The sequence below is a fragment of the Sander vitreus genome, chromosome 5, assembly GCF_031162955.1.
Source record: "Sander vitreus isolate 19-12246 chromosome 5, sanVit1, whole genome shotgun sequence".
Lineage (NCBI taxonomy): Eukaryota > Metazoa > Chordata > Actinopteri > Perciformes > Percidae > Sander > Sander vitreus.
In genome coordinates, this window is record NC_135859.1 from 22,358,371 (window position 1) to 22,371,395 (window position 13,025).

The window sequence follows — 13,025 nt, forward strand, 5'->3', positions numbered from 1 at the left end:
TTTTAATCAAGCCAGAACAGTACTAGTAACATAAATGCAAACGATACATTTGAAACATGTATAAAATCGGTAGCATTTTGTTCTCTAAACAATGCAATACTGTAACTACATTTATCACCTACAACAAAAGGAACATCATTTTTGGACAGGGTTGCTATGATTGCACCATTATGGTAGGCCAATAGGCTATCTACACAGTTAAAAAAAAACATAAAGGAAAGCTCAAATGGCACATATTTTCTCTGTCAGTTCACCATAATATAATAACAGTAATAAAGATGATAATACTATGTAATACCTAAGAGATAAGTTAATATTCTTGAGCAACATCTTTGTATGCTGGCATAAACAACACATATAAAAGCCATGATATTCACATCTGAGTCTACTGTACATCATAACTTGTGTGTAGGACACTACATAGTGCAGTTAGCCTGAATGCTCCCTTTAAAGAGGCAGACTTTTCATTTTTCTGAATTTTTTTTACTTCCTTCTCTCCTGCTTTTTCTAAATGAACTATACAGAAGAAAGTAGTTTTCTAGGATATACAGCCTCCTTCAGTTTGAATTTTCAGTCTCACTGCCCTTGTATGAAGCTTTGATGTACATCTTACTGTACTTAAAGCCCCCCAAAAAATCCCTTTGCTTTTAATATATCTTCACTTGCTGTATTGCCACTAGTCCCTCTATCCTCAATCTCATAAACTGAAGCTTGTAGACACACACCCCTCACACACACACACACACACACACACACACACACACACACACACACACACACACACACACACACACACACACACACGCGCACACACACACACACACACACACACACACACACACATTTACAATCTTAACTATTATAAGTATTTCTTTTTAGTATATCATACATTCTATAAATTGTATTTTTAACTTTGGGGATACTGACTGATTTCTCAATTTCTTGGCTGTAAATGCCCATAGTAAACCACACAATTATCATAATAACCAAATTCAAATTGTGGGCTTCCTTTCACATTCTCCTTGCAGTTCAATTAGAATAAATTTGAGTTGGGAGCACTGTGAAAACTCTCTAATGACCTCTAGTGTTTGTTTTTTAGTCACCGCAGACAATCTGCAATAAAGGCGAACCAGGTTCTCCCACGTCTTAAAACATATTTTATATTCAGTTGGGGTTGATTATCTGCTAAACATATCTATTTAATTCAATTTGTAGAAAATATAAACTCTGGTGGTCTTAATGATGTGTTCAAATGGGTCATGCATGTTGGACCCTGTGCATAAAATGACTTGAAAACTGAATCAAGAATCAGTCTGTGTGACTTTTGATGTTGATATCTGCTGGGATTTAAATGAAATGTTTAAATGAAAAACAGCCATGTGTAATAATGTTGTGTAACTGGTTTGCTGATATTATTATTAAAGCACTGAAAATAAAAATCACACTCAAAAAAAATCTGTTCCCAGCATAAGTTATTCTCGTATGCATGCTGGAAAGAATGGAGTAAGGCGCTCTCTGGCCAAAAATGCAAGTTAACATCACACACTCTGACCACTATTTCTACTTTTACATTACCAGTGACACAGACATACAATGAATAAATACCGCATAATATTCTTGTTATTAATTTCTGACAATATCCCTGATTGTCTTGGTCCTGTTCTAGCATGGGCATTAAATGACCCCCGAATTAGTGCTGTCATCTAAACATTGTCATTTAACATTTTGCTTATCACTATCCATCAGTGTGGCACACTTCGCATGGACACTGATTACATAGGTAGGATGTATTGGTGTGCAACTAGTGAGAGGAAGGCTGCTTCGGAGGTTGAGTGAAGTTCAACTTCCTGTTCAGATGATCTGCCTGTTACTGATAATGTTGGATTCTGCAGTCGGCCTTTGTTGCTGTTTAGTGTCTTAAGTTGCTCTGAAAAGTATGTCAGAATTTACTGATATATTCCATTGTAGACTGAAATGTTTTTCAACTGTATGCTGAAGTAGTTGAGGTGTGAGAGGCCTTGTCACCGTGAGTGTATTAAACTGGACAATTTGTGATGGAGCTGTCTCTATATCTCAGTGGACTCTATCCTCTCCAGGCGTGAGGGTCCTGCCCAGGGATTGGCAAGCTGGTGGAGAGAAGGAGGGCCCTTCTGGTCTTCACAAGGTGGGGAGATGGTGAGGGCGATGGGGCCAGAGAGAGAGGGTGGGGGCTGAGGAGACAGAGGTGAGAGGGCTGGTGGTGGAGGTGAAGAATTGGAAGAGGTGGGCGAGGTGGTTGTAGTAGTGGTAATAGTGGTGGTGGACGTTGTGTTTGGTTTGGCTCCCAACTGGCTCATACGTTTTTCCAAGGCTTGGTTCTTCTGTAGCGTTTCCACATAGCTGAGCTGCAGCTGTGCCTGGTATTTCAAAACCCGCTCCTTCTCATCCTGCCAGGTGTGTCGCTCTTGGTCGAAGTTGAGGGCCTGGCGTTCCCGTTGCTGCCGCTCCAGGCGCAATGTGGCCTGCAGCTGCTCTAGTTGCCTGCGCAGCTCCCCTGCCTCGTCCCAGTGGCCCTCCTGGCCACGCTGTGGCTGGTGGCCATCCTGACGCAGTTGCACCTCCTGGCACAGTTGGGCCTCGTGACGTAGCTGGGCCTCTTGACGCATTTGAGCCTCATGGCAGAGCTGTGCCTCCTGACGGAGCTGCACCTCTTGGCGTAGCTGTGCTTCTTGGCGTAGTTGGGCTTCATGGCGGAAATGAGCCTCCTGCCGAAGCTGGGCCTCCTGGCGGAGTTGGGCCTCTGGTCGGATTTGGGCATCCTGGCGCATTCGGATGTCCTGCTGCATGTGGGCATCTTGTCGCTGCTGCACGTCACGCCATTGAGCTTCTTCGCGTTGCTGCCTCTCCTGTCTCTGAGCTTCTTGCCTTTGGGCTTTGGCTTCATCACTCTGAAGACTCAGCAGTGTGTCAGATGTGGGGGTGAGAGAGTTGGCTGAGGACTCAGTGGGGTTACGTGGACAGTGGACAATTCCCCAGGGTGGCAACAGTCCTGCAGCAGCTAAGTTAGGGCTCACAACAACTTCTGCTCCTCTGCTCACTTCACTCAGAGCCCGCTTTAAACTAAGCACCTCTGCCTCAAATACGCCCAGCTTCTCTCTAAGGATGGACACCTGTAGAAAGGAAAATATATCACAGGAAAATATCATTTAGTTAAAAATGTAGTGTAAATGATGTAAAGTCAAATCAAGTCAGGGACATGAAAGCATAATAAGAATAAATAGTGTGCAAAGTTATATACAGTTAAAAATTAGCCGTCTGGCTAACACTGGCACGTTTACAGAAATGTTGATTATTTTTGCATTGTCCTTTATGAATAAAATTAAAATAAATGAATACAGATAATGTCTAAAAACATTAACACAGCCATTAAAACACATCCAGCTGTGTTCATTGTACATACATGCATATGTATGCACATATGCTTAACATTTCAAAATTTTACGGCTGATAGCAACAATAACGAATGATTGTATTGTCATCTGTTGGACCAGTCAGTTGAATCAGGTCAGACTACAGTACAGACAGAAACAGTAGTGGGCCTTGATGAATAGTGGGAGAGCAATCCTTATACTCCAGACAATTAGCACATTAAAGCTGTTGTCTGGCATCATTTTATATTAAAATTTTATATTTAGGGCGCCTGGGTAGCTCACCTGGTAGAGCACACGCCCATATGCAGAGGCTCAGTCCTTGCTGCAGCGGCTGCGGGTTCGGTTCTGACCTGTGGCCTTTTGCTGCATGTCATCCCCCTTCTCTCTACCCTTTCAAATCTAAGCTTTCCTATCAACAATAAAGGCCTAAAATGCCACACACAAAAAATTATTATATTTAAACTTGTTTATGAGCGTAAGTCCATAATGTTTGGAGTGTTTTCATGGGACTGTGAATCATGTGGATACTTTTTTGATGATGCTTGAGGAATGAGGAATTGTAAGTTGCCCTAGGTAAGAGCTTGTGATAAATACATAAATTGTGCTTAAAAAGAGATGAATATTGCTCTTAAACTTCCTCTTTAGTAATGCAATACACATCATATACAGTACATATTATATGTGTGTGAGCTGCTTATGAGCTCATACAGCACAAAGGAAAAAATTGCTGCAGATGTAATATATAATGTTGCCCAATCTCCAATTTGTCCTAGAATCCTCGCCAGGTTTTCGGAATCCCTCCAAAGGATTTGTAGGATTTAAACACTCAACAATCTAGATTTAGTAGTAAGCATCCCAATCCTGCAATTTCACTTGTCGCAAACTACATTTTGACAGCTCTGGTTAGTAATCAACATTGCATTGCTCCTTTCATAGACTATTCTAATACCTTTGATAAAATCGACCATCCTACACCTTGTGGTAAATTTCATTCATTTTTGGATGATATATGACCATCGATTTTAAACATAGCTGAGGGAGATTCTGGTCATCATATAGTAAGAATGATGTATTGTCCATAAATACTACTAATATACAATTCTGTGTTGATGACAGATCAGATTTCCCAACCAGATACTGTGACAAACTATTGGGCTTAAATATTATTTATTATTATTTAATATTATTTGAAAAGGCACTTATTAGCATCAGATTTGGCTGACTGTTGATAAAAGCACATATATGTAAATGTATGTAGCACACAGCCAAAAAGAAAAAAAAATACAATCCTTGACAGTGCCCTTGGTGTTCCCAATGATGAAATAATGATAAGACTGACACAAATATTCATGCTGACAAATGTACCTACTTAGATATCTTTACCAAAATGGGGTGTATCTTAGCTTTCTGTATAGAAACAGGGCTTGTTTTTAATCTGTGGACATAAAATTGGGACAAAAAAAGATCCTACAGTATTTCTTTGTCTCCACTCTTCTTCTCTTGCTATTTACCATTTGCTTTAAATTGTACGCAAACATACCGGAACTCATGTTTGCAGAGCCTGGGCTGGCACTGGCTTTTGTTCACTTCTAAACTTTTATACACAAATTATTGTCATATCTTACATTTTTACAGTGACTGGGATTTATCAGACACACTTAAAGGTGATTTTAAGTGCTCCGGATCCAATTCTTTTTTTTAATGATTTTTTTTTGTGGGCTTTTCCGCCTTTATTTGATAGGACAGCTAGGTGAGAAAGGGGGAAGACATGCAGGAAATCGTCACAGGTCGGATTCGAACCCTGGACCTCGGCGTCGAGGCATAAACCTCTAAGTATATGTGCGCCTGATCTACCCACTGAGCCAACCCGGCCACGTTTGGAGACAGTTTTGATGGATTGTTAACTACTGAAATGATTCATCTGTTTGTGTTTTTTTCTGTTATTTATAATCCTCAGTGTTAAAGCCCGTTGAGTATTAATTAAGGTGTACTTGAAAACCCACCTCTGACAGAGTTCTCCTCAGCTCTACCTCACACTTCTCCAGCTCCAGACTCTTGGAGCTATAGGAGTCCTTTAGGCCCAGCATGGTCTCTTCCCGCTCCCTCAGCTGGGCATTGAGCTCCTTCAGCTGGCCTCTCAGGGCCACCATCTCTCCAGCTCGCTGGGTCACTTCAGCCTGACTCTCCCTCAGCTGCTGCTTCAGCAGAGAGATCTCTCCTGCCTTCTGACACACCTGCCACATAAAGAATGCGTGAGTGGGTGAGTGATATATTCTTTTAGTGTTTAAGTACTGTGGTAAATATACTCCCTATCACATTGCATATAAGTGGGTTGCTTGTACACACATACTTACATACATAGGCAGCTTCTCACTCACACACACACACACACACACACACACACACACACACACACACACACACACACACACACACACACACACACACACACACACCCTTATAGTCAGTGCTCCACTGCTCAGTCTACCATGATGTAACTCTGATAACATTTTACTGAACTAGTCAAGCGCACCAAGTCATATACTCATATCTCACCTCCCACTTGGTCTCCTCCAGACGAGGCAAGATGTCAGCCTGCTCCTTTCTGTAATCCAGACACTTTCTCTCCAGCTCCTCTCTCTGGGCCAACAGAGCCGCCATCTCCTCCTGGAGTCTCCTCTTGTCCTGGGACAGACGGCTTATCTGGGCCTGCAGGGCAGTCTGGGAGCGCTGAGCACGACGGGTAACCTGAAGACAAAATGTACATATACAGTGTAAGTTGTAATGCTATACATCTATATGTGGAACATATACAGTATGTACAGATCCTGCAATAAATCATTCTGGTACTTAAAGCCATGACCCGTTAAGTGTTGTATCTCAGGGACAGATTTGTTCTAAATTTCTAAAAGATTGTGCTGCATTTCTCCAGAATTTACCCGTATCTCAATTCCAAAATGAACCATTACATACCTTGGAGAGAGTCCACCTACTATGTAGCAAGAGGCGGCTTTCTCCAAAGAAATATAAAACAAGTGTAGTAGATGTGACAAAAACATCAAATGTCTTTTTAAACACTTTTTTCTCACATTAGCTGATGTGTATCTGCTCCCAGATTTTGACCACATGCTTCATTCTGCACTTCTTCCATTTTGACTCAAGATGCGAGTAAAGACAAATAAAGTGCAGTGACATCCCGAGGATAGAAATATAGTGAGTTCACCTGCTGCAGGCGCGAGGCATAGTTCTGTCTCAGCTCATCCATCTGCCGCTCCCAGACACGTTGCTTCTCCTCAAACACCTGAATGATTGCTGCCTCGCTTTGGTCCAGGTTTCTGCGCATATGCTGCACCTGGTAGAAAAGAAGAGGAATCCGGCCACAGAGCAGCCATTTAGATTGTAAAAGTAGAAGAACAAACAAAATGCGGCAGGGCATGCTGGCAAATATCCTTCTTTTTAATGGAGAGTCCGTTAAGTGCAAAACAACTGCACATCAGACATTTCTGAGTGGCCTCTGACCTCTTGCTCTTTCTCCCACAAGCGGTCCTCAAGGTCCTGGATGATGTCATCAGAGGAGGGGGAGGGGCGTAGAGGTGCTGGGGCATCACTCAGGTGGCTCAGCCTCTGATAGGACGAGGAGCTCTTTCCTGAAGAGGACCGGCCGCTGTCTGAGGCGCTGAGCCCGTTCTGGAGGAAAGAACCACATCACGATGCATTAAGGATGACAACAGCCAGGTGCATTAAGTGAGTATGGAGGATAGCCTTACCTGGTAGCCAGGCTTTTCCAGTTTTTCGAGGCCTGCAGCTGCCCCAACCATGCCCAACCTGTTAATGTGGCTGGTGGAAGCACTGAGAGGCCCCAGGACTGCTGGAGGCCCACAACCGGACCCTGAGCCTGTGTAAGTGGGCAGGCTGGTCAGGGAGTTCCTCCCTGAGTCAGACATCCCTCCCTGAACCACTTCATTACCATTTCCCCCGCCCTCAGTTCTGCTGACCCTCACTGGGCTGTCCTGGTCCAGGAGCAGGGCCTCTGGGACCTCTCCTGATTCTCCTCCTGCTCCATCCCTGACTCTCCTGCCTCCTCTGCTCTCACTGAACCCTTCACTCCTTGCCTCAGTCTTGCCCTCGCTCCCAGCCCCTCCTGTCTGGCCCACCAGGTTCTGCATGGAGTGGAAGCTCTTGGGAACCACCGGCTTGAAGGCAGAGGGACGAACAAGGCCTGAGTTGTTCTGCATCGCCTACGAGAGAGATTGAGGAAGGAAGATAGTAAGAGAAACAAGAGATACATTAATGCAGCTCACAGACAAAAGTACCTTGTAGTAAAAGTTTCAATGATAAAATTCACCATTATGACATGCATCATACATATTATGATATATTTGGAACTGCTTGAGATGCATTTGGTTTATTTAATTCTTACAAACATGTTTATGCCAGATGGAATAAATCATGTTTTTAAAGGGTGGGTTTTAGATCTTAACAATATAACATAATAACATGTCCATGAAGTGCTACTAGTGGTTATAATCATTCCTCCTATCTACACTGGCCATGAGGCAATTCCTTTCTAACCAGTTCTAGTTAGCTTCAGCATTCTTAGATAGTCAAATAAAGTGGTTCAAGTTATAATCATCTTGTGACCCCTTAAGATTCATATTACAACCCACTTTGAGGGTGCTGACCCCCAGGTTGGGAACCACTGTCCTAAATCCTAAAGTACCTGCTCCAGTTTCCCCGACACTGGCAGGATCTTGGGCGGGTTGTGGTTTGGAGGGTTATGGCTGCCTGGATTGTTCTCACTGTCAGCTCTGGTGGCTGCCATCTCTCTGTGCTGGTGTTGGTGTTGGTGTTGGTTCATGCCAACGCTGTTCTTCTCATTTGCTCCTCGTCCCACAATGTTCCCACAAACATCTAAACCTGCAGCCTGCATTTCCCTCTCTCTATCTCTTTCCAACCTTTCGTTCTCCAGCCTCTCTCTTTCCCTCTCTCGCTCCCTTTCCCTCTCTCGCTCCCTCTCTCTTTCTATCTTCTCCCTCTCGATTCTCTCTCTTTCCCTCTCTCTGGCTCTCTCCCTCTCCCGCTCCCTCTCTCGCTCCAGTCTCTCCCTCTCCACTCGTTCTCGCTCCCTTTCCCGGTTCCTCTCCCTCTCTCGCTCCCTCTCTAACCTTTCTCTGTCCCAGTCTCGGTCCCGGTCCCTGTCTCTCCCCCTTTCACGCTGCCTCTCCCTCTCCCGCTCCCACTCCCTCTCCCGCCTGCCTGCTCCGTTGCCACACTCCAACTGGTTGTTGTTGGATGGGGCTGTCATGGTACATTCAGTGTTGGTGGAGGAGGCTGTTTCGGTGGGCCGGTCAGTCCCGGTACAGGTCCCAGTCGCAATGCTAACACTCCCTCGTTCATCACTAGAAGCCGTCCCGTCAGATATAGTCGCCGGAGCGCGGGGCAATCGCTCTGCGCTGCAGCTGCGGTCGGCAGGGCAACGGCGAGAGAGAGGAGGGGCTCTGGGCAGGGTGGTCCTCGTACCCACAGACTTCATGGCAAACTCCTGCTCTCCTGCCACCCCACTGCCAACACTGCCCATAGTGGGGGTCAAAGGTCAGGGATTAGAGATTAGGAGTCAGGATTGGGGAGGGTCACAGATACATTTGGAAGTAGTGTGGGTCATCACAACCTAATGCAGGTAGTGGGGGCACACACACTAGAGGAACACAGAAAAACGAAAGGTTATACAAAATTATAATTGCATAATGACTAGTTATACAATAATAGCTAATGCAGAATAGATTCCAACCTACATACAGGGGCAGCGTGGTCCTCCCACCATGATAAAAATGAAATGGGTCTGACAGATAAGTCTGACAGTTAGGCGTATAGAGGGTATAAATAGTAAAACGCGTTATAATAAGACCTGTCCTCCAGTTTAGTGATAAAATCACAGTGTTATTCTGTTCATGGCATCTGGTAGGTATACACTTTGCAGAGATGCTCACAAGTCTCTGAGCTAGAGTCCAAGTCAAGTCTGGAGTCTTTAAACTACAGTCCAAATAGTTTGCATTCAATGCTTCTTCTGTAGTCTATGTCTCAAACTTGAGTCCCCATCTCTACGACTTTGTGGGTAAGAGTGAGTTATTTTTGACTATTTTGTTTGTGTGTATACTGTAGGTTAAAAGATACTTGTTGAAGAGGTCACTCACACCAATCCATTGCAAAACAGAAATCACACTGGATTTTGTGTCCATTAGCATCATTGAACTGGAGAAGGGGTTTTTTGTGTGTGTGTGGGCGCAAATACAGGAACACCTGTGTAAAACAGTTTAATACAATAGAAAACAACAGCCCTGCAATAAATATTTTTTTTGTGAAGCTTATAATGTTCAATGTTTTTGTTCAATCTGTGTACAATCTGTGATAGCTGTTGCTTTACTTCCTTATTGTTTAGGGTTTCAATAGACCCTACTTCTAGTAATAATAATAATAATAATAATAATAATAATAATAATAATTGCTAAATCAACATTTTTTTCATTCAAATATATTTTTTATTCTTCTTACCCTATTAACAACCAATATGTAGAAAATGATTGAAGAAGTAACCCTTCTATTGCCACAAACTGGGCTTGCACATTTAATGAAGGTGACAGAATATGGACATGACCATAAAGCATTTCTGTTACAACAAACTAGAAAATATTCAATGTATATGTTTTTAAGGTAGTTTACGAGGTCTATTTAAGTCTTTGGTAACTTTTTAAACTGTAGTCATTGGTTGGATTGCTTTACAAAATAACTGGAACACCTTACAATAAAGTGCAGTACAAAAAATAACACAAACTATGGCCTGACAGCTTTGTCAACATCTCAACATTATAAACTACTCAAAAGACTGATTTATTGCATGGCTGTTATATTAGTTTGCATGAGGCTGCAGTCTACAGGTATTCCTGTGTCCACCGTCTGAGTACACACTAAGTTGCCAGTTTATTAGGTATACCTAACTAAAATGAATACCATCTAATACAACAATCCTGCAATAAATCCTGCCTTCATGAAGGTTATAATGTAATTTTTTTGTTGAAACTCTTCTAAAGAGGTGATGATTCAACTTTACAGTCACTTTGTAGGGTTGTAGTTTGTGGTGCTGTTGAATTGTATTGGATTGTATTGCGGTCCTGTATCAAAATCTACTAATAATACATTTACTATTTATTATACTCTCAGTTGATAGTTTGCAAATTTGTGTTTAATCAAATAATCACAAGCTAACTGACAGTTTAAGTATACTGGTTGGTTTCTGGGGCTCTGGGCAGAATGGGTTGGGGGGAATGTGTAGGAGGCTCAAAGGGCTTCTAGCAGGTTTATCTGGAACTGGTTATAGAGAGTGGTGTTTCTAATATCTGGTCTACCCTTATTGATATAAATGGGGTGGACAAAAACCTCTCAGGATAATGGAATACAATTCAACAGCACCAACAACCGCAGCCTCCAAAATGACCATTAGGTTGAGTCAACACTTCTATAACAGTTTCAACAAAGGATTTATTCCATGGCTGTTGTATTACACTGCATTATTTTTTTTAGCTTGGTGTACTTAATAAACTGGCAGCTAAGTGTATATTCAGAGGCTGTAATTTGCAGTGTAGTTAAAATGTATTGCATTATACTGAGCGATGTTTCCAGTATTCTGTCCAGTGTCCCATTTATATCAGCGAGAGTAGACTATATTTTAGAAACACCTCTCTGGGCGTCGTGGTGTTTAGGATGCTGACCAGATAACGGTAGCATCCATCCATTTGAGTCCAGCCGTGGGACCTTTGTTGCATGTCACAAATGTCCACAAATACTGAGAGACAGCTCTCAGTGTAACAGAATGCAATTCAACATCACCACAAACTGCAGCCTCCAAAATGACAACTAAAACAAAATTTCACAAAGGTAGGATTTATTGCAGGAATGTTATATTAGACCACATTAGTTTTGGATAGGTGTACCTGATTAGCTGGCAACTGAGTGGAGTATACACATATATGCATGTGGGGGATAAGAAAACTGTATGCTTGCAAAAATAAATATGTTTGTATATTTAGGCTATTGTGTTTATATGCCATCAACAACATTAAGTATTAAAGAGCTTGCTCACATTTGAACATTCACATCACCAAAATCATACAGTGGCATATATACCCTCGCTATAGATAGATAGATAGCTAGATAGCTAGATAGATAGATAGATAGATAGATAGATAGATGCTTACTGTAGATAGATAGAGACGCAGTCATGCCTGTGTACCTCCCTTTCTCAGCCCATTTACTAACGGTTTACTTCCACTTGGGTGAATAGTAGTAGTAGTAAAATACACTGCCTATCTATCTGCTGCTCTGCCTCAATCCCCTCCCCTCACGACTCCCCCTCTCTCCCTTTTTCTCTGCATCCCTGGGCGGCAAGGGCGGCTTTAGCGGCATCCGCATCAAGCCCTGAATCGACTGCGCTCCCAAACAATTACTGGCTAGGCCCCATGACAAGAAACAAACGCACGACCCTCGCTGAATCAAGAAATACATCCAAATTAAAATACACAGCGTCATTGACATTGACTAGAGTAGCTTTGATTTACCGATTGTAGCATCCTGGCGGTCCATCATCAAACGCTACTCACTATTTTGCAGCTCGGCGGTTTTTAAGATGGCAGCCTCAATAAATAATATTGTCACAAGACAGCAACGTCAGTCCCGGTCGGCCTGGCTCTGAATTATTCTGCGATGTAACCGTGGGTCGGTAATATTAAGGATGCTGTCTTCGACCGCTGTCAGCGTCGGATGCTGATGATGGAGTCGGTCGGTTGATACGCGCATCAGCTGAGAGACACACACCCACCTCTGGTCCCGCCCCTCTGGCTGCATGATACAAACGCCCCCTTTTGGCATTCTTCCAGGCTCTCCTTCGGGAAAAGCCTATAGAGTCATAAACAGTCCCCTGGATGGATGGATGGATGGATGGGTGGATGGGTGGATGGAAACAGTAGTGATAGCATTGATAGGGTAGCTGGATGCATCACCAGGCAAATGATTGTTCTAATTAATATAAGCCTGCAGCATATTAATAAATAAGTAGCCTTACTAATATTATTATTATAATTATTATTATTGTTTTTGTTGTTGTTGTTGTTGCTGTTTGAGTATTTCTTGGCATCTCAGTTTGGGGTCAATCATGACAGTTTCACCAGTGGTGGAGGAAGTCTCTTTTACTTAAGTAAAATTACTAATATCACACTGTAAAAATACTCTATTACAAGTAAAAGTCCTGCATTGAAAATCTTACTTGACAAATTGAAATTGAAAATGTACTTACGGTAAAAGTACATGTCCCCTGTGATTGTTATAGTCTACTATTATATATTATAAAATAAAATGATTTGAATTGGTATGTCATAACTACAATTCTTTATTTTATGTGATTGCTCAGTCCAATCACTGACTTGCTTGTGCTCACACAGTAACTCATTAGGCAGGTTGTCCTGGTTTTGTGTTAAAAAGGAAAGATCCCTCTGCTCTTAATTTGAAAAGACTTCTTCAGCGGTCTGTAACAGATGTGTCCGTCCTCAGTCGGGTTGTGTTGCACGT

The 13,025-nt window shown here is 42.6% G+C and overlaps 1 protein-coding gene across 1 annotated transcript; it reads right to left on the bottom strand.

Annotated features, from left to right (window-relative positions):
- Window positions 1-1,969: 1,969 nt before the first annotated feature.
- On the bottom strand, window positions 1,970-8,372 carry lzts3b (leucine zipper, putative tumor suppressor family member 3b). The gene is made up of 7 exons (XM_078249748.1): window positions 8,131-8,372; window positions 7,178-7,648; window positions 6,930-7,097; window positions 6,634-6,762; window positions 5,967-6,158; window positions 5,414-5,644; window positions 1,970-3,149 (listed from the first exon to the last, which is right to left on the bottom strand). The coding sequence occupies exons 1-7, from the start codon at window positions 8,338-8,340 to the stop codon at window positions 2,067-2,069; spliced, it is 2,484 nt and encodes an 827-aa protein (XP_078105874.1). The 5' UTR covers window positions 8,341-8,372; the 3' UTR covers window positions 1,970-2,066.
- Window positions 8,373-13,025: the final 4,653 nt, after the last annotated feature.

Coding starts and splice junctions, on each gene's coding strand:
- lzts3b (XM_078249748.1), bottom strand. CDS start 8,340: ATGCAGGCTGCAGGTTTAGATGTTTGTGGGAACATTGTGGGACGAGGA. Junction 7,098..7,177: donor TGGAAAAGCCTGGCTACCAG/GTAAGGCTATCC, acceptor TCTTTCCTCCAG/AACGGGCTCAGCGCCTCAGA. Junction 6,159..6,633: donor ATGCCTCGCGCCTGCAGCAG/GTGAACTCACTA, acceptor TTTTGTCTTCAG/GTTACCCGTCGTGCTCAGCG.